This window comes from Arachis ipaensis, chromosome B8 (genome assembly GCF_059453495.1).
Source record: "Arachis ipaensis isolate K30076 ecotype BB chromosome B8, ASM5945349v1, whole genome shotgun sequence".
Taxonomy (NCBI): domain Eukaryota; kingdom Viridiplantae; phylum Streptophyta; class Magnoliopsida; order Fabales; family Fabaceae; genus Arachis; species Arachis ipaensis.
The window spans coordinates 2806873-2829089 of record NC_142443.1 but is presented as its reverse complement, the minus strand read 5'-3'; the positions used below and the strand labels follow the sequence as shown (position 1 = coordinate 2829089).

Below are 22217 nucleotides of genomic sequence, written 5' to 3'. Positions count from 1 at the left end.
TTTTTTAATTTTAGGGTAAGTGAGACTAGAAACACAAGTAGATCTTGTAACAGTCCAGACCACCCGCTAGCACGATATTGTCCACTAGGGATGATAGCCGAATTCCCCCACACTCACTCGTCAAAACGCGTCATGTTAGGGAGAGGTATCCACACCCTTATAAGACATGCTTCGTTCCCCTCCCTAACTGATGTGGAACCTTACAGATCTTCTCACCTTAGGTGATTGTTATAGTGATGTTAAACTAGTAAAAAATAAAATAAAATAAATATTTAATTTAAATATATTAAAATAAATAATTTTAAATATTTAAAATTTTAAAAATAAATTAAGCAAAAATTAAATACTAAATAATAAACAATATGAAATTAACCATAATTTTATATGACCACTAGAGTCCCTCATGCATGAGCTAGGTTTCTTGGTTCAAAAGTGAATAAGTAAAGGACTAATTGTGGTGGTAGACTGTAGTTAGGTAATAATAATGAATTTGTCTTACAAGAGGTCTTAAACGTGAGTTGATTTATCTTAATTTTGAATTCAAAATTTAGACACTGATATTTTAGTTATTCTTTTGATCTTTTTCTTTATATATTCATTCTATAGATTCTAAAATACCTATATTTTTCTTTTAAATCTTAAATTTTAGAATAAAAAAAAGGGTGTATTTATAACTCTTTAAAAGTATTGGAATTAGATATAAAATCAATTTTTTTGTTTCAAATAACTAAAAACTAAGAAATTATTTAAATTTTTTTTCATTGGGTTTACCTTAAAAATAATTTTTAATTCTCGTCAAATTTTTTAAAAAAATTAACATGCAATTATTTTTATATAAAATTGATAATTGAATATCATTAAATAATTTAATATATTTGACTAAATTACTATTTAACGATTCTCAAATCTTAATTTCACATAAAATTAAAATAACTGCATGTGAATTTTTACGTATTTTTTATTTTATTTTACAGAACTTAGTTGCAATTCAATTGATTTAAGTTTTAAACACAAGGGCTCATCATTACAAAGGGCAGCAATAGATGGGGAAAAGGCACAAGGTTTTTGCAAGATTGTGTTGCAAAAGCTTAATATTTCATTTTCGCATTATTTTATTGTAAAAACATAACTAAATACTTAAAATGAGATATTTTTGTGTTTCAATTTAATTGATAAATAATTAATTTTTTCGTTTAAATGAAAAAAGTCAGTCTTCGTTATACTGCGATACGTACACCTATGCTCTCATAATGGAGTTATTCACTTATTTAATTTGGTTTCAAGTTGAACATACACAGCCTAATTAACTCTTAATTTACGGGCCTCATCAAATTTGTCTTTTCCAATTCATACAACAGAAAAGATGATATGATATTGTATCAAAAGTAGAGAGAATTATTAGATAGTAATGAGAGATAATAGAAAAAAAAAAACCTTAGAATTAGGATCAATAAAAAATAAATAAAATTTTTAATTACATCATGTATATTTTATATTATTATATTATATTCTTATATATAATATAGAAAAAGTTTTTAAGTATATCATATATACCGATATTCTAATAGTTTTAATAGTTAGATTTCACTAACACTAAAGATTCCACTTGTAATGCCATTCATCAATATTAGGCCTTTTTCTGTCAGATTTGCTGTATTTTTTTTTTTTTCAGTTTTTATATTTAGATTAGAAAATGATTGAAATATATTAGAATTAAAAAAATTAATTACTTTGTCTATTTATTCTCTCTCACCATTTATTCCAATATTGATTAGAGTAGTATTAGTAAGGACTATGAATCTATGACTGAAAAATAAAAATATTATATTATTTTCTATAAATAATTATTTATTTATGAAAAATAACATTTTAGAATTAAACATTTATTTGAAAACAAAGAGAGTATATATTATAATGTTATTTAAAAAAAAAGAAATATTAGAGGGTTAGTAATTTTCGTAATTTATAGTCATTAATTAGTCATTATTAATATTTTTAATGGTATGAGATTATATCTAATAGTGTAAAATTATTCACTTTCTTTTTTATGGTTAAATGCTGACCCTAAACTTTCTCATTAAAAAAAAAGCAAATACGTCCTTCTTCTTAACCTAATATAGTTTATTTCATTTCTTTGATTCTTTGAAAAATTTAATGTTTCTGGACAAAAGTGTGTTCAGATATATTAATAAGTCAAAAAGTAAAAAAAAGAAGTTATCTAAAAAGTTAATTATTTTTCAATAAACACAGTACATAAAATTAAGTACACGTACAATTAATATGACCTATCATTTATATATTTTGGTTGAACTATGAAAGCCGTGCACTTAGCTTATTGCGCTTGCAAATCTAACCTCGCAATGGCATGATAGAATCCAAATGAAGTATTTTTTATTTGTGTTCATTTGAAGGGTAAATGGAGTGTTATGTTATTTTATTTAAAAATGATTGAGAAAAATTAACACCTTAAAAATGATGTTATAGATCAGATACATTAATGTGTGTTTAAGTTATTAACTACCTTAATAGTTTTTCATAACTCTTTAAATTTGCAGCACCTTTAAATTAATTTTGGACTTTTGTAGGATAAAGTTATTAGACTTTTTTTATAAATATTTTTATCTATTTTTATTTTTATTTTATCATAGCATAAATTTCACTCTAAATAAGTAAGGTGTTTTTCTTTTTCAGAGTTTTTTTAAGACAAAGTACTTAGTAAATGGCTAAGTTTCATTGATTCTTGAATACGAGTATGAGCAGCCTCAACAAACTTATGATGATCCATGAAGAAATTGTTTATGATGGAAAAATTTGCATCTGATTCTTTTAGCAATGTAATTATTGACCAATTTAACCATAAAAACCAATTTGAAGTGTCCATGTTGGTCTGCTGTATCGTAGCAGTAATTCTTAGGTTAATAAAACGAAAAGAAAAAACAACAAATAGGAAATTCATAGTTTTTTAAAAAATAAAAAGTCTTTAATAAATTACATTAACATTTAATTTTCTATTTTTTATTAAAAAATAAGTTTAATTTTTTTTAATACACTTGCTTCTGTCTAGTAATCTAAGCCGAGGTATAGCTCGTTCTAGTACCGAGATATAATTCCTTCTGTCTAGTAAGAGTAGAAGATGAATATCAAATGACTTAGAATAAATAGTGTTATGTACCTAAGATTGGGGGTGAATGTATTTATAGAATTGTTGTGGTACGATTATTCTGATATTGTGGAGCTGTTACTTAGTGAGTCTAATCATGTGATAACTGCTCTTTAACGTAGTTATTTAATTGTATAGGATAGGTTCATTAGGAGAGCAAAACACGTACTCTCCACGTACTCCTGCAGGTGTGTATTTAGTTTTAACCAGATTGATTCCGATTTATAATTTTAGTTTTACCTGAGCCGAATTATAGCTAACGGACGGATCAACACTTATAGAATTATATTTTACAAATTATGAATTATAAATTTTATAATATATTTAGTGTAAATTTTTGGTTGGTTTAATCGAATTAACCAAAAACCTATTATTTGATTGGCCTGATTAATTCTCAATTATTCTGTGAAAAATCGATTAAAAAATCAATTAAACCGAAGATTAATCGAATGAACCAAACCGATTTTTTGAAGGTCCGATTCGCTACTCACCCTTAAATAACGGCTATGTTTTCTAAAAAAAACTGAAGCCCACATGCTTCTTTCTCTCGGCACTCGGCGGTGAAGGTCTGCTCTTCTAATCGCGTCGCCAGAAGGTTGGTTTCGAAGTTGTTGGCGTCTCTGTCCTGGTGTCGTCGAGCTCGGACCTGTCCTCGTCGCGTTCGTCGTCATCGAGTCCGCGTTCAAGTCATCTCTCTGTCGCTTCTTCCAGTAAAACTAAAACTATAAATCGGAATCAATCTGGTTAAAACTAAATACACACGTGCAGAGTACGTGGAAAGTACGTGTTTTGCTCTCTTAACGAACTTATCATATACAATCAAATAACTACGTGCCAACCCAGATGGCACAGGAATCTCTCCGCAAATCTCTCTAAACAAGCTCACTAAAGAGCAGTTATCACATAATTAGACCCACTAAGTAACAGCCACAATATCAGAGTAATCGTACCACAACAATTTTATACGTCGGCACCAGAAAGAGTTATACCTCGGCTCAGATTACTAGACAGGAACATTTGGCGCCCACCGTGGGGCCGAGTTTACCTAACCTCACTAAATTATTTATCCTATTTTACAGGTTATAATCAATGGCGGAAGAGTAAAATAATTCACCTCGAAAGCTAAAGCCGCGGTGATAAACACCCAAAGCTCATCAGACGAGATACATACATTTTGTGGCAATACAAGTACAAGGAATATCTTTTTATCAAAGGTGTATTTAAGCTAAGTTTTTTATCAAAGGTGTATTTAAGCTAAGTTCATACGTCGAGACACAGTTATGTGCTCTCTTTTATTAATAAAAGAGTAAAGTATCGTTTTTGTCCCCAATGTTTGGGGTAAATCCTATTTGTATCCCTAACGTTTAAATCGTCCTATTTGTATCCCTAACGTTTGTAAAAGTGATTCAATGTTAATTACACATCATGAGCGCTTTAGTTTGAGTTTTAAAAATCTCTTCTTGAAGTTAGAATACAAATGTCTGGGATAGAATCGATGATCTACTTCAAAAAATAGCTCATCAAATGTTAAAACTAATTCCTACAACATTTACATAATTCACTTTTCTAGGGACACAAATAGTGGGTATAATATTAAAATCCAACACATCCAAGTGAGGCCTAATTGAGAATGAATACATCCAAGTGAGAATAATTGAAAAATATAATCTGATTTGTTAGTATAATTGATAGTAGGATAACATTGAATCACTTTTATAAACGTTAAGGATACAAATAGGACGATTTAAACGTTAGAGACACAAATAGGACTTACCCCAAACGTTGGGGACAAAAACGATACTTTACTCTTAATAAAATATCTTTACTTTTTTACTTTCAATTTTTTTCTTTCTATTAATCTTCCTTGATCTATAAGCCATTCAGTACATGATCAAATCAAAATCGAACTATACTCCTGACGTGTACCCCGCTAAGCTCGGAATCAACATCAACAAACCGACCATAAATCCCGAAAACAAATAACCCAAACTGAAACAACCATTTGACCAAAAACACACATAAGTCAAACACTATCCCCTAGCCGTTACCAATAACAACGAAACTCATCATCTAATCCACTAATATTGGAACAACCAAGCAGCACACAACACTTCATCTCATCTATAAAACCAAACCTAAATAACCTAGAAAAGACAGGTTACACTATTCACTCTAGTTTTTTGCTCTCACTCTCTGATAATTATTATTTTAACTTGAGCGTCAGAGTGCTTTTTGCAGGTGCTCCCGCCGCCGTGTTTCAAGGTGTCGAGGTTCTCTTGTGACGCTATTCCCTTGACGGCTTATAGATCTTCCACAAATCCAGTAGTTGACTAGGCATCGTATACCTCGGCTTAGGGGTGCACAGACCCGGCCCGGCCCGAAGGCCCGGTCCCGGTCCCGAACACTTTAGAGGCTAATTTGGTGTGATTTCATTGGGTTTAGGGCCAGGTAAGGGTCTCAAAAGTAGACCCGGTCATTATTTCGGGTCGGGTCCCGGCCATAGCTCGGGTCACCCGAAGTCGGCCCGGTGGCCCGGTCATCATACACAATTAATATTTTGTGTTATTAGTGATGGATCATGACTATTCTTATGTGGAATTTAAGTATTGTAAACCTTAATATTTTGTGTTATTAGTCATTATAAGACTATAAGTTAATGTTTTATGTTTAGAATGCTTAAAACTTTAGACTAATGCATAATATTGTGTTATTTGTATTGATTCAAATATTTGGTATTATTAGACAATATTAGTATTGATTGTGGTTATGCTTTAATTTTAAAGAATGGTTGGTTCTTGTTATATTTTTCTAAGTGAATTTTACCATGTTAAATAATGGTTGGAGTCTTAGAAATTTGGATATTTTTACATGCTAGCTTACAAGAAGGTATCAACATATAGTAATGTTAACAGCCCAGTTTTCACCCGGTATAATTGTGGCCCGAAAGTGTATTAGTTTCATCGGGTCTAGGGTCGGGTTCGGGTCTAATAAATAGACCCGGTGTATATTTCGGGTCGGTCTGGGTCACATCAAACCCGACTTCACCCAGCCCATGTGTGCCCTCGGCTTATCTGAGACGGAACATTTGGCGCCCACCGTGGGGCCCAAAAATTACACTAACCCCACTCTTTTTATCATATAGTACCTTGTGTCTTCCTTTTACACAGGATTTCTCAAACCTTCAGACATGGCCGATAATGGAGTTCACCAACCCACTCAGGCCGAACTCATGGCCCAGATGGCCGAGCTACAAGCAGAAGTCAAGAGACTCGCTGAATTATCAACCCAGAACAACGCCAGTAAGAAAGAGGATAATTCCAAAGGACCAACCCAAGGAGGCGCAGACCTTTTGGGAGTCAATCCTCCAAAGGAGAGGCATATAAGGGGATTGGTGACCCCCGGGCTCATATTAAGAAATTTCAGTCTATGATGTTTTTTAACGGACCTAATAACGAACCTGTGCTTTGTAGAGCTTTCCCTACTTACCTTGACGGAGCTGTTCTACTTTGGTTTTCAAAATTACCTGCAGGATCAATCTCTTCTTTTGAAGAGCTGGCGAGGTCCTTCATCGACTACTTTGTGGCAGCACGAATTTACGTACACGGATCGGACTACCTCAGCACCATCCGCCAAGGTCCCCAAGAAAGTCTGAAAGATTATATGACCAGATTTACAGAAGCAACCATGGAAATACAAGACCTGAACCCGGCCGTACACTTACACGCCCTAAAGGCCGGCCTACGACCCGGAAAGTTCAGAGAGACAATCGCAATCACAAAGCCAAAGACACTAGAAGAATTCCGGGAAAGAGCAGCCAGACAAATGGAGATTGAAGAACTCTATGAGGCCAACAGAACAGAAAAGAAACCTAGAAGGGAGGAAGACAAGATACCAAGGTCGGCAAGCAACAAAGAGCTCGGCAAACCATTTAAGCTCACCCCAAAATTCGACAACTACACCAGATTCAACACAAGGAGGGAAAAGATAATCAAAGAAATACTCAACGCTAAAATCATAAAGCCACCAGCAAGAGCTGGGAGCTACCAAGATCAGAGATTCGTTGACAAAAGCAAGCACTGTGCCTTCCACCAAAAGTACGGACACACAACTGACGAATGCGTGATAGCCAAAGATCTATTGGAAAGATTAGCTCGACAAGGCCTCCTAGATAAATACATCGAAGGAAGGAAACACAAAGAAGGCGATAGAGACAAAGAAGAACGCCAACAAACCTCGGCAAGCAAGGAAGCCAATAAATGGTCAAACAACACACCACCTAAAGGGTTCATAAACTGCATATCAGGAGGATTCGCCGGGGGAGACGAAACAAATTCGGCAAGAAAGCGTAGCTACCGCACAATGCTGGCAATAGAAGAAACAACACCACATAGCAACAAAGATGCATCCGACCTAGAAATCACTTTCAACCAGGGAGATATATGCTCGGCCGCACCACACTCAGACGATCCAGTGGTAATTTCTATCCAAACAGGCGAATTATTGGTAAGAAAAGTCCTTTTGGACCCAGATAGTAGTGCCGATGTTCTATTTTATACTACTTTTTTGAAAATGAAAATATCCGAAAAACTCATACAACCCTCCTCCGGAGAATTAGTCGGATTCTCTGGAGAAAGAGTGCCAATCAAGGGTTACATATGGTTGAGGACAATGATGGGAAACCACCCACTGTCACGGGTCATTGACATATAATATCTTATAGTTGACTGTCCTAGTCCTTATAATATTATCCTCGGAAGACCTGCCCTGAACATGTTCAGAAAAGTAGTTTCAACTTTTCATCTATGTGTCAAATTCCAGGCACAGGACGGAAAGATAGCAACACTCCATTCAGATCACCAACAAGCTCGGCAATGCTACAATGCAAGTCTAAAAAGGTCGGCTCCGAGAATAGAGTTCCAACAAGAGGTCAAAGCAATTCACAACACAAGTGAGGTACTGTCTCTAGCAGAGCTCGACCCTCGTGGGGACACCCAAGAAAGGCCTCAACCAGCAGACGAACTACAGGAAGTCCAACTGATGGCGAAACCAGAACAGGTCACATATATCGGTCAAGCACTACAAGGAAGAGAAAGATCCGAGCTCATAAAATTATTACAAGACAACACCGACCTATTTGCCTAGACTCCAGTAGACATGCCAGGAATAGATCCAAACATTATCTGCCATAAGCTCGCCACCGACAAAACAAGCCGACCTATAGCTCAGAAGAAGAGGAATCTCGGAGCAGAAAAATCAAAGGCAGCACTAGAGGAAACCAAAAATCTTCTTAAAGCTAACTTCATCAAAGAAATCAGATTCACCACATGGCTCTCGAACGTGGTAATGGTAAGAAAAAACTCAAGTAAATGGCGCATGTGCGTCGACTTTACAGATTTAAACAAGGCATACCCCAAAGATGCCTATCCTTTACCCTGTATCGATAAACTCGTAGACAGTGCATCAGGTTTCAAAAGCTTGAGCTTCATGGATGCATACTCTGGTTACAACCAGATATTCATGCATCGAGAAGACCAAAGCAAAACAGCATTTATAACTGAGCATGGAAATTTTTGTTATAGAGTAATGCCATTTGGTCTAAAGAATGCAGGCGCAACCTACCAGCGACTGATGGACAAAGTATTCCATCACCAAATAGGTCGGAACATGAAAATCTATGTCGATGATATGGTCGCCAAAACCACCCAGGAAAAGTCACACTACGACGACCTCAAAGAGATATTTGAACAGATACGAGCATACAAAATGAGACTCAACCCAGAAAAATGTGCCTTTGGGGTGCAAGGAGGCAAATTTCTCGGATTCATGCTAACTTCACGAGGAATTGAAGTAAACCCTGAAAAGTGTGAAGCAATACTCAACATGACGAGCTCTAAAACAATAAAAGAAGTACAACAATTGGCAGGAAAGGTAGCAGCACTATCTCGGTTCCTACCATCAGCATCAAGCCGATCATACCACTTTTTTCCAAACAATAACAAAGAATAAAAAGTTTCAATGGATAGAGGAATGCGAGAAAGCGTTCGCCGAGCTCAAAACCATTTTGTCATCACCACCAGTGCTGCAAAGACCAGAAGTCGGTAAACCTTTATACTTATATTTATCTATTTCTAATTATTCTATAAGTTCGGCTTTAGTTATTGAGACAGGAAAAACACAACAACCGGTATACTTCGTCAGTAGAGTCATGCAATCAACAGAAAAAAGGTACCTGAAGATAGAACAGCTAGCTCTAACACTTGTAACAACAACAAGAAGACTCGGACACTACTTCCAGAGCCACACAATAATAGTACGGATAAACCAACCATTAAGACAAATGCTAACAAAGCCAGAGCTGGCCGGACGACTAACCAAATGGTCCATCGAGCTCTCAGAATTTGATATCCAATTTCAACCAAGGTCGACATTAAAGGCACAGATCCTCGCCGATTTTGTATCAGAACTAACCTCGGACGAACACAAGAAATTCTAGGAACTACATGTCGACGGGGCATCCAGCCGAGGAGGAAGCGGAGCTGGGATAATTCTGAAAGAAGGGGACAACGTGGTGGCCGAGCAATCCCTCCAGTTCCACTTCCCAGCAAGCAACAATCAGGCCGAGTATGAGGCCCTCATAGCTGGACTCAAACTCGCCCTCAACTTCCAGGTACAAAGCCTGACAGCACACTGTGATTCTCTCTTGGTGGTTCAACAAGTCCGAGGAGAATATCAGGAAGGATCCCTTGCTAGAGCGATATTGGCTCGTAGCAAAGGACCTCATTTCAAAGTTCATTTCATTCATTATCCAACATGTGCATAGAGAAAAGAATATTAGAGCCGACATATTATCCAAACTTGCCGCCACTAGGGCGGACACACAAACATCGGCATTATCACAGCTCACACTTAAAAAGTCCAGCATTGAATTACTATCTATAACAAGCATTAACCACCTCCATGACTGGAGAACACCTTTTCTTGAGTACATCAATACAGGTACCATACCCAAAGATGAGCTCAACCCGCAACACTTCAGACGAAGAGCAAGTCTCTATACAAACATAGGTGGAGAACTATACAGACACGGCATCTCGCAACCACTACTAAAATGCCTAATCTCTGATGAGGCAAGGGAGGTGATGGACGAAGTTCATGAGGGCGTATGTGGGAACCACATCGGAGGACGAGCTTTCACCGCAAAGATCGTCCGAACAGGATACTATTGGCCGACCATGAAAAGAGATTGCATAACAAAAGTCAAGACATGTGACAAATGTCAAAAGCACGAAGCCATCTTTACAAAGCCAGCCGAGGTATTACACAGCATGGAGGTAAGCTGGCCTTTCCACAGATGGGGACTTGATATCCTCGGCTCATTTCCAATAGCTCCAGGTCAGGTAAAATTTCTTTTGGTTTCAATAGAGTACTTCTCAAAATGGATAGAAGCACAGCCCTTAGCAAAAATAACAGCCAAAAAGGTAAGATCTTTCATATGGAGAAACATAATATGCCGATTTGGAATACCAAAGGAAATAATATCAGACAATGGTAGACAATTTACAGATAATAAGCTCGGCTCATTTCTAAAAAATTTTAATATACAGCATCATTTTAGCTCGGTCGAACACCCACAGACTAATGGGCAGGCCGAGGCTGCTAACCGAGTTATATTGCAGGCAATAAAAAGAAAGCTTGACAATGCGAAGGGTGAATGGGCCGAGCTGATTCCAGAAATATTGTGGAGCTACAACACAACAATACAGACCACCACGGGTGAAACACCCTTCAAACTAGTGTACGGGTCAGAAGCGCTAATTCCAGTAGAGGTCGGGACTCCCACAATCAGAACCGAGCTATACGATGAACAATACAATACATACATAAGGAACGCCGAACTTGACCTCGTCGAAGAAGACAAAGATATCGCGGCGATCAAGCAGAGAGTTATGAAGCAATTGGCGGAAAGAAAACACAATAAAAAAGTCGTTCCAAGAACATTCACTAAGGACGACCTAGTCCTTAGACGAACCGAAGACGCAAGACGACCTCCTTCACACGGCAAGCTCGCCGCAAACTCGGAAGGACCTTTCCGAATAACAAAAGTACTTGGAATGGGGGCTTATCAACTCCAAACATTACAAGGTAACCCAGTGTCAGGGAACTGAAATATTTCATCATTAAAAATGTATAGATCATAAGTTGTACAATCAGCGGATGAAGGTACTCTTCCCCCCCCCCCTTTAGAGCTTTTTCCCAAAAAGGATTTTGCCTAAGGAAGGGTTTTAATGAGGCCGGACGCCCAATATATTCAAATCAACATGAGTGATTTTTTCCAAACAAATCCAACTCTAAACAAACAAAATACGAAAAACAATAAAGCATATGCTACAAAAATGACAACAAAGTGATACCATCAACTTGGCCTAAACCTCGGCCAAAACAAACACTATCCGAGTTCAAAATATCAACAAAACAAGATGACCAAACCTCGGTCAAACAAAAAGTAAAGAGTCATCAATACATATCCAAAATAAATAAAGCAAAACAAACTAAGAAGGAGGAGCGTTCTCATCATGCTCCTCCACAGTGCCATCCACAACCAATTTTCCACCAACCACTATCTTTGTCATGTCAAGCTGATTACTATCAAACTCTGGGGCCAATATTGAAATCTGACTCACGGCATGCTCAAAACCATAAGAAAACATCTCCATCCCGTTTTCCTCCAACTCATGAACACGGGAAGTAAGCCGACCCTTAGCAATATCATTCTCCTTAACCTCAGCCTGCAGCAGCCGAATCTGATCTCTCAAGCGAGTCACCTCCTCCTCTGATTCTTTTGCCTTAGCCACAATATTGACAACAGCATCATCTTTTTCCTTCGCAGCTTTCTCTAATTCAGCAATCCTCACGTTATATGACTTCTCCAAATCAGCAATTTTGTTCACAGCCTCCTGCTGTTCAGCGCCGATAAGCTCGGTGATACGGCCAACACACACCAGGCGAGAGGCAACAATCTACACAAGTTTGGAGCCGAAATAAAGATCAAAAAAGCAAATGAAAACATTTAAAGAGCTCGGACTATGATGAACATTACCTGAACAAACTTTCCAAGCGCTTCCATGCCAACCCGGCGAGTCATAAGCATGTCACCAGGATACTGAGACACTCTATCAGAGAGATCGGCAAAATCAAATTGATCACTCCACAGAGAATGCAGGCCAGTCCCTGGAATAAAACCATGGAGTTTCTTCTACCGATCAAAAGCAAACCTGCCACCTCCAACAACCTCCCTAGTTTCCTCCGAAATCACCTCCACAGATTTCTCGACATCATCCCTCTTCCTTTTGAAAGAAGACGCTGGATGAGCAACAGATTGGGCAGCATCACCACCCCCTTCATTCACGGCCACAGAAGCATCAATAAGCTTTTCTTTTTTCGTCTTAAGAAAAGACTGAAGACGTGAAGGATCAATGAGAGGAACTCACTTTTAAATCTTGATGACTAACTGTTGACTTTTTAGTATTTCTCTAAACTATAAATTATATATCTCATGTAAATGTTATGTAATAAAAAAAATTCTTTTAATTTCAAATTAAGATTTTATTTATTTTTCAATTTAATATCAATGTTTACAAAAATTCTATTTTAATCTATACTTTCTAAACTATAAAACAAAAGAAACACGTGGAACATGCGGATGCAAAAACCAGAAAATTAAGTAAAGAACAAATGGTATATCTAAAATAAACATCCACTTTAAAAAGAAAGGAACAATTCGTATAGACAGTAAAATGAATATCTACATTAGTTGATAAAAAATAAGTAAGCAATTGATCAAAAATACCACTCGTGCATCATGTTTAAATGGCATAACTAAAACTCGGCTTAAATTCAATCAAATTAAACTAAATCTAATTCAACCCATATAATAAAAAAACTTGCAGGCCATATGCAAACAAAACACAGGAAATCAAGTAAAAGACAAATAATATACCCAAAATAACTATCTACTTTAGAATGGAAAGAACCATCTGTAATTATAATAAAATAAATATCCGACTTAGTTTAAATAGCTAAAGAAAAATACAATTTATTATTTGTTTTACAAATCTAAATGTCACATATTGTTATAACTTAATCACTTATATATATCTAACTACAACAACTCCAAGCATACTTGAATTCAGTGAATGGTACACTAAATCCAATTCTACAATATGACCAAGTTCCGTCTCATCAGTTTCTAGCTCATTCACACCCGTCACTTCCACGACCTGCAATCAAACACAAACAAAAAAAACCAACCAAAGGAATTAAGTGACATATGGTACTATGACATAAATATCAGCAATATAAACCACCAAGAAAATGACTAACTTAAACAAGATTAAGCGTGTTAGTAAAATTTTAGTTTATAAGAGGCACTATGCTCACTATTTTTTAACAAATGCTTCTAATCAGGAAAAATTATATTAAATTCACTCCAAATCACGTAAACATCTAAATTAGAATGAAAATAATCCGGCCTATATTAAAACTACTTTACACTGAGAGTACATCAAAATTAAATTCTATAATATATATCTATGCTTCCCTTCATGAAAAAGAACCATTGGAGCTCCAAGCCATAGAAACAAAAACAGATAATGGATATATACAAAACACTTTTCTCTCTAGAATATACATTCTTTGCCGCCTATAACTTACATTTTCTGCATTTTATTTATGTCAATTTAGTTAGACCATAATATAAGATCTTATCTATGAGTTAAGACTTATTTAAAGACTATAACTCAAAGAAACCATCATAAAAATAAAATTCTAAATAGAAGAAACTAGAAAAGAAGCACTTGTACTACTTTTCCAAGAGTGAAAGCAAGGACTGCACAAACAACACCAGCACTTACAATGATGATGTCATCACATCCTTCTGAGATTTCTGATAGAGTTCATGTACCATTTACTGATGTCTTTATACTTTGTGTATGTGTTGTTGCACTTGGAACACTGAATTTTCTCTTGTTTGATGCAGAACCGTACAAACAAGCACAAGCACCAAACCAAAAGCTATGACACTTCCAAAAATGAACATATAATCCATTGCCAAGAATAAGAACAAGGGATTGGTGAAACTGCGAAACATAGTTTGGGAAATAATGAAGAAAGATTAATGAGAACTAAGAATGGTGATACAATTTTTTTGTTCTATTGTTCCTGTGAGTCTTAACGTGTTACACTCCTTTTTTTTAATATTTAAAAAACTTGCTTCAACAATAAATGTATACCAATGCCACATAATTAAACAACAAATAGAAACAACAACAATAAATTAACCACATTAATATAAACACTCACACTATTATGATTTAGTCCATCAACATCACAACTATGACTAGCTACAAAAAAATGTTATATATAATGATGATTGTAAAGTACAACCAGCATCATAGTGGTTGAAAATCAATTTTAATTCCTCAAAAACTTCAAAGAACGAGTCCTAAGCCTAATCTATATGCAGAAACCAAAATTAAAAGCAATAAAATAAATAAAATATAAAGAACCGGGGACAAGGAAAGGGATGGAACCTGCGTTGATGGAGGAGAGAAAGAAGAACGGGGCAGTGATAGTGTCGCAGCGGCACAGAACTTAGCCGCTGCTGGGTTGCACCGGGGTGTTGCTCGTCAGAGCTGGCAGGCGCGAACAGGGGCGTGGGGCAGCGAACACGACAGGGAGAAACGGAGAACGAGGAAAGAAAGAGAAGAGAGAGGGTGGGCACCGATGGTGGACGGTGGACTATGCGATCCGAGAAGACGGTGAAAACAGAACAACGGGACGTAGTGTTTGCCGGTGACCTGTGCTGTGCGGTTGAAACAGATGCAAACGGCAGTTCGTTGTTAATGGAAGTCACACCGTCTTGAAAGAGGGATTCGTAGGTTTGATTCTATAACTGAGGGTAATCCTAATTTAATTCAAATTTCAAATTAGAAAAAATTTAAAATTAAATAATGACCCATAATTTAATTTTAATTACAATTAACTCATTGTATGCATTGTACAATAAGACTATTGTCTCCTCATACTTTTTCATTTTTTATTTGTATTCATTTGAAGGGTAAATTGAGTGTTATGTTATTTTATTTGAAAAATGATTGACAAAAATTAACACCTTAAAAATTAGAATAATTCTCCACATACAAGCGTTTTTTTATACAAGTCTTTACAAGTCATTTATATTAACGCGCTTCGAACCATTTTTCTTCCTCTTCCTCTTCTTCTTCTTCTTCTTTTCTTTCTTTTTTTGCCTTCTTCTTCTTGCTGCACGTTCTTCTTCCTCTTACTCTTCTTCTTCTTCTTCTTTTCTTTCGTTTCTTGCCTTCTCTTTCTCCTTCTTCTTCTTCTTGCTGCACGTTCTTCTTCTTCTTCCTCTTCTTCTTCTTCTTTTCTTTCGTTTTTTGCCTTCTCTTTCTCCTTCTTCTTCTTCTTGCTGCACGTTATTCTTCCTCTTCCTCTTATTCTTCTTCATTTACGTGATTTTCTCTCTATTTTTTTTTTTGTTATTCTCGATTTCCATTGTTTTTTGACATGAAGCTCTGAAATCGTTTTTGAAGAAGAAGAAGCAGCAGAAGATGAGGAAGAGAAAGAGAAAGAGTTCTGAATTATGCATAAGATGTACTTCAACGAATTTTGAGTGTATTTCTTAAATCCTTTGGGTGTAGTTTTGTAATCCTTTGAGTGTATTTCTATAATCCTTTGGGTGTATTTCTATAATCGTTTGGGTGAATTTCTGTAACCGTTTGGGTGTATTTCTGTAATCCTTTGGGTGTATTTCTGTAATTGTTTGGGTGTATTTCTGAAGTTCCATTATCTTCAAATTTGGCAAAAAAATCGTTTTCATGGAGGAAGAAAAAGAAGAGTCGTTCATAATGCATGGTGAGTAGCGCGCTTTGGAAATAGGAAGTGGTTGAATAACGTGCATTTATTTACTCTTGAATGTGGAAGTGTAATGCGTGTGTTTTATTGGACTTGTGCCAACTTGTAAGACTTGTAAATCAAAAAGACTTGTATGTGTAGCAGACCTCTAAAAATTATGTTAATGGAGGGTGGATGATACTGACAGAATCTTTTTGTATATTTGAATTATGGATTAGATACATCACTATGTGTTTAAGTTGTTAACTACCTTAATAGTTTCTCATAACTCTTTTTGCAGCACCTTTAAATTAGTTTTGGACTTTTGCAGGATAAAGTTACTAGACTTTTTTTGTAAATATTTTTATCTATTTTTGAAAATGTGGCAGTGTCTTCCAATGCGCATGCTAATCATATGGAACTAATTGGAACTGAAATATATGTGAACCTAGTTGTTGCAAACAAATAAAATTTGAGAAAAATCAGATCATTGTAGTCATTTATGTAATTTTTGGAAGAAGCATATGTTGCTGGTAAGAGTGTTTTGTAAAATCTGTAATAAATTGTACAGTGATCTAAACTTAGTGGGATCAAAATCATTTGAAATGTTGTTACCTATAGTTCAAAACCACCTACCAAATGCCTCCATCAGGTAACTAATAATCAACAATGGAGGTAATCGCAGTTTATTTGGCCACGGATGAAGCTAGAAGAAGAGAGCAATTCCAAAAAATTCTAAGGACGAAGATGTAAATCGGAGTCTTCAATTGAGGATTTTAATGACTTTATTAATGGGGGAGAGCTTGCTGAATTTGGGGTTTGAGGGAGACAAATTCACATGGTGTGCTTAGGACTTAGGAGAGGATTAGTATTTACAAAAGGGCGTTAGCTAGTGTGCTTTTATAGAGTTAATTTTGATTAAAACTGACTTGATGTCAATGTGTTTTGTATTTGGATTTTTTTTAATTAAATATCATATTGATCGAAAAGAACATAATATGTATTATTGTTTTGATTTTACCTTATTTATTATTTAAACATATTTAGATAAAGTATATGAATATTTTAATTTTTTGAACCTTTCATATATTTATAACACCAAGTGCATGAATTATAGGAGGTTGTGCAATTCCTAGTTGAAGAAGCCAACATTAGACAGTAAGAGTTAACAGTGAATAAATTTATTTATTAAAAAATAATAAAATTAGAATTGTAAGCAGGAAGAAACAATAACAACATAATATTACAAGGAATAAATTTAAGAAGTGTATACAAGACTTTAATCACATACTTTGAAAGTTGAATGGAAAAAATGGACACCAAACCGAAGCAACATTTTCTTGCTTTTTAGGAACGGCCGTTTTAAAGTAACTCAATGTTGATAAGGAAGAGAGGAGAATGGGCCAAACATCTGAACTCGTCGTTGGAGAAAAAATAATCGGAGATTTGGATGATGAAACGTGGAACCAAACATGCACATAATCTTCCAATGCACATTGGCACATTGAAAGATTCATCATAGTTACTATTTCATCAAGTTCCATATGATAGTAACAAAATAGGCCCATAAGATGTTAAGCATAGGTACCACTTAGTATTTTGATATGCAACATAGTTTTGGAAATGGTATATGATGTTTGTGACACCCCAATGCCACAAATAACCAAACATGATACATAATCAGCAAATTGTGCAATTTAACGTCTGCAGACTTTTAATTGACGAGACAGTAGCACAGGAATTCGGTTAAAGAATAAAGACAGAATATTCTTATTCTTTATATATATATTTTTTTCTCTGTACATTCGTTCTACACTGGAAACCTATAGTCATAGGTTAGGTATGGTTGATGGTTGTGCATTATTGTCACTGAGATACTCAGCGGTGAAGGAATATTGCTGCCATGCCACTGGTGACAGAATCAGCAAGACGCCACACCACATTAATACTTTGAAATCGATTCATCACATTCAGAAAAAGAATCTAAGATTGTTCCTTCACAGCTACAAGCTCATGTCCTCTGGCAAGCTGATACTTAGAAAATATAGGCTGCACATTCAACAATGTTTACACTTTACACCATTAAGCAGATACAGAGAGAAAAGGCAGGTAGAAACATTAACCAAAGATTTTGTGATATAAGCTGATGTTAATTTTCACATTTCAATATGTACAGACAGACATGCATTAAACAGACCATAACAATCAAATAAGTTTACACGAAGACATGAAATAGGAAGCTCGAAAGCATCAAATCTTTCATCAGAATAACAGAAAAGAATAGAATGAACAAGGTAATCGGTGTCACCTTGCAGACATAAAAGCCATCCCAAAGAAGACAGCTTTAACAGATTGCTTCTGTCCCGCATAATCGAAAGCCAATGGCAGCATTTCATGAAGGGTCAGAAAGGCCATAACTCCACCAACTGGAATCATTATAAAACAAATATGCATGTAAAACATGGATGCTAAAAATCTAACTGGGGCATCTAGAAGACAAGAAGTTGTGTTAGGCGAACCTGATCCAAGCAAACCCTCCAAAATCTCAGGATCTAAGCTGCTAGGGAATAGATAGGCTACAGTGAAGGAAAAGAAATCATCACAGTAGGTTCACTTTAGTAAATTCACAATATCTAAAATTTCTAAGTGTTAACAAAATAACGAAATCACATTATTATAGCATAAAAGCCAAATTTCTAGTTGATTGAGAGATTCAATGTGCAGGATTGAAATAGGTGTAAACCACTTCATTTTGTTATAAAGTATAAACCGATAATACATATTACTGCTAATTCTTGCTTTCTGTTTGAAAATAAAATAAAGCTGTACTGTGTAAAGCAACATAAAATCATATGTCTTACCTACAATAATAACACCCAAGGGTTCAGCAAATCCAGAAAGTGATGCCAATTTGAATGCCTGCCATTTACTACAAAACATCCAGAATAAAAACCAAAACATTTTTTTTAAAAAAAATTACAGATCTAATTCAAGCTTACAGTAATTATTGACATAACTGCAGTCCACATGGTGACACGAGTTACCGATAACATACAAATTTGCAAATGTAGCATAATCAGATCCTAGAACTAGAATGCCATAAACTTCAATTGCATTTGTATAGATATTAGATACCAACATCAAAATCGAAAATGATGGTCAAGCTTCTTTTCTTCTATTTATTTGTTTGACTTTCTTAATAACTTCTCTACTGAAGCAAAGAAACAACAAAAACAGCCTCCATAGTTAACCAATAGCATTATGATCCTGAAAAGGATGTTCTTCAAGAACAACCATCAAAATCAGAACTATCCCATCATCTGCATTGCCTCCATCCCTGCCTTTAGCACCATTGGTATCATGGAAATCCATCAGATGGTAATTATATACATCAGCAAACTATTCAGATAATGATCCCAATATCAACTTCTCAGAGTCACTAAGAATAAATTTCCCAAATCTGACATCTTTACTCTATATATAGATCATTGATGAATTCACTATTTCAGATAACAGTGGCAAAGATCACTAATAAGCACTTTACAGTTGAATGCATATGTCATCTTCCAGTTGGTTCAAGAAACTAAAGCAACAGAAGCGCTAAAAACTTCTTACCTTTCTGTAGCAAAATAAACAGGAAGTGCAACAGCAACACCCTGGAAAGCAGAAGCTCATTATAGAACAATCACAGCTATGGCCTATGGGAGATTTGAAAACAAAACAGAAAAATACTGTATTTCTTCAGAAAATGTGTATCTAAACATAGTAAAAAAATTATTCAAATGAAACTTAAAATATTGGAAAAAAAGAAATCATCATAATGACCATTGCCCTTCATTCATTTCTAATTGCACCACTGAAATATATCTACCATGTCTACAGTAAACAGGTTCTCTCACAAGATCTATACCTCTGGGATATTGTGCAGAGCAATGGCCAATGCCAAGTTGAGGCCAACACGAAGGCCCTATGGAAAGGAATCATGAAACAAACATCAAATGGAAGCAACATTAACAAGCATATCAGCAATTATATAAGCATTAATTCAACAATTGTTGATAAAAGTTGCAGTCTTGCAGATGAATATGCACATGAATAGTTTGTTGGGTACCTTAATTGAACCAAGGAACACTGCCATTCCCTCTGGAAAATTGTGCAAACTTATACCTGGTAAATGAATTAAGTAAAAATTAAACTTTAAAAGACACTGAAAAATAAATTTATAGAGACAAGATGATCATACCTACTGCGGTAATAATTCCACTGAATAAAACTTGGCGGCGATGCTTTTTCATGATATCTTTGCCTCCTCCATCCCCATTTTTCTAATTTCAAGGACGCAATAATATTCATGAAAATTTGATATCTCTATGAAATATACAAGATGAGTGGTGCAATGGCAGTTTGCAAATTCAACAATAGAGCGGAAACAGTACAATCATTTGATATAAACCTTTCTACTCTTGTCACTGGAAGTGGGAGCAAGTGTCGGCTCAGGGATAAAATTGGCAACAACACCAAAGAATACTACGCCAGCAAAAAACTACAGGAGTGAGAAGATAAAAACAATTTAGTCAACTAAAATGAGAGAACATGATATGAATCACTCAAGTAGTTAAGTGCAGAGAAAGAAAAGGTTACCCACCCAGAGATTCCCTTTGAGGAAGCCAAGTGAGTTGAGAGCATTATGAGCAAGGTCAAAGAAGGAAATACTAAGCATCAAACCAGCTGCAAAACCCTTCATTGCAAGGAATGAAATGAAAGGCATTTTCAGTTAAGCAAATCAACAAACACCATACATGCATTCCAATTCCAAAATTTGAAGCGAAGAAAGGGGCACCTGTAATAACCCAAGCATCTTCAAATTAGGAGCTGGATTGATCACTACAACAAGGGCACCTGTAAAAGAAAAAGGAGCACGTGGGTGTGAAGCTGAAGCTGAAGACGAAGAACACTAGAGTTGTAAAAGTGATTAGAGAGAGAGAGAGAGAGTACCGAAGGAAGTACTGAGGCCACCAAGAAGGGAAAGAGCAAGAGCTACTGCAACCTGAGACTGAGAATCCATTGCCCTCTCTCTCTCTCTCTCTCTCTCTCTCTCTCTCTCTCTCTCTCTCCCTGAACGGAGGTTCACCGTGTCACCCCCAAACTTCGCAGCCGACGCTGAATCGCATTTGCTGGTCGCCGGTTTATTTATCTAATTGGATTTATTCCCAAAAATAATACTTTTTAATTATTTTTTTACTTTCTATTTTATTATGATGATGATGCTGGTGATGACTCTTGCATCCATTCCCATTTTTTTTTTATGTTAGATAATAGTAGTAGCACACTTTCACCTACCGAATACATTGGATATTTTATATTATCTATTTTATCCTTTATGATTATTAAATTATGATCTAATTTATAACCATATTTAATTGTTGGAGTACTGAATTAAAAAAAAAAAAAAGAAGTTTATTGGAAAAGGTTTACTCCTTCTATAAGATTTATGTGGAGTTTTAGTCACAATGAATTTGTCATATACTCATATTTGATAATATTGGTAGTTTGATTAAAATAATAATAAATAAATAAAATTTTATTTACTGTTAATATAAAAAAAATTATACTAATAATTATTGAAAAAATCTAAGGGACTAGTAGTTTTATTAAAATATGATCAACACTTAATTAGTAAAAAGAAAGTGAATAATTTTATACCATTAAAAGTAATCTCACATTATTAAAAATATTAATAATGATTAATTAATGGTTACAAATTATAAAATTTGTTGGTCTTCTAATACTCTTTATAATTATTTATATATTAATATATAAACAAAAAATTAATTCTTAAATTTATCTTTTAAAAAGTTATCTAAATGTTAAACTAATAAATAGTGCTTGTACTTGATATATTTTAATGGGCTTATAGCACTACTTATACTATGAGGCCTTTATACAGTTTCATTACATTGTTTAGACCCAATAATACAATGGCCCATAATACAATGTCATGATGAACATATTTTTGGAAGTATACTTTGGAGCAAACTCCTTGTCTTTTGTAATTAGTAGGTGGAAGTATATTTATTAGAATTTAGATGGTCTAAATTTTGAATTTTTATTTTAAAGAATAAAATGTGATATCTTATTTTTAAAT

The 22217-nt window shown here is 35.1% G+C and overlaps 2 protein-coding genes across 2 annotated transcripts; both read right to left on the bottom strand.

The window, feature by feature from the left end:
- Positions 1 to 11709: 11709 nt before the first annotated feature.
- Positions 11710 to 12308, bottom strand: LOC148546996 (uncharacterized). Its single transcript, XM_088496286.1, has 2 exons — positions 12258 to 12308; positions 11710 to 12177 (listed from the first exon to the last, which is right to left on the bottom strand). Exons 1-2 carry the CDS (start codon positions 12306 to 12308, stop codon positions 11710 to 11712), a joined length of 519 nt encoding a protein of 172 aa, XP_088352412.1.
- A 5452-nt stretch (positions 12309 to 17760) lies between these two features.
- LOC107613865 (zinc transporter ZTP29) lies at positions 17761 to 21566 on the bottom strand. Its single transcript, XM_088497001.1, has 12 exons — positions 21068 to 21566; positions 20913 to 20971; positions 20718 to 20810; positions 20526 to 20615; positions 20316 to 20397; positions 20184 to 20239; positions 19983 to 20039; positions 19688 to 19728; positions 18934 to 19001; positions 18592 to 18648; positions 18381 to 18498; positions 17761 to 18121 (listed from the first exon to the last, which is right to left on the bottom strand). Exons 1-12 carry the CDS (start codon positions 21135 to 21137, stop codon positions 18076 to 18078), a joined length of 837 nt encoding a protein of 278 aa, XP_088353127.1. The 5' UTR covers positions 21138 to 21566; the 3' UTR covers positions 17761 to 18075.
- Between the last annotated feature and the right edge of the window lie 651 nt (positions 21567 to 22217).

Excerpts from the sequence above, each read along its gene's own strand:
- LOC148546996 (XM_088496286.1), bottom strand. The coding sequence starts at position 12,308 with ATGCTTATGACTCGCCGGGTTGGCATGGAAGCGCTTGGAAAGTTTGTT. Across the intron at positions 12,178-12,257 it reads CGCTTGGAAAGTTTGTTCAG|ATTGTTGCCTCTCGCCTGGT; the intron begins GTAATGTTCATC and ends AAACTTGTGTAG.
- LOC107613865 (XM_088497001.1), bottom strand. The coding sequence starts at position 21,137 with ATGGATTCTCAGTCTCAGGTTGCAGTAGCTCTTGCTCTTTCCCTTCTT. Across the intron at positions 20,811-20,912 it reads AGATGCTTGGGTTATTACAG|GGTTTTGCAGCTGGTTTGAT; the intron begins GTGCCCCTTTCT and ends CTTGCAATGAAG. Across the intron at positions 20,040-20,183 it reads TGTTCCTTGGTTCAATTAAG|GGCCTTCGTGTTGGCCTCAA; the intron begins GTACCCAACAAA and ends TCCTTTCCATAG.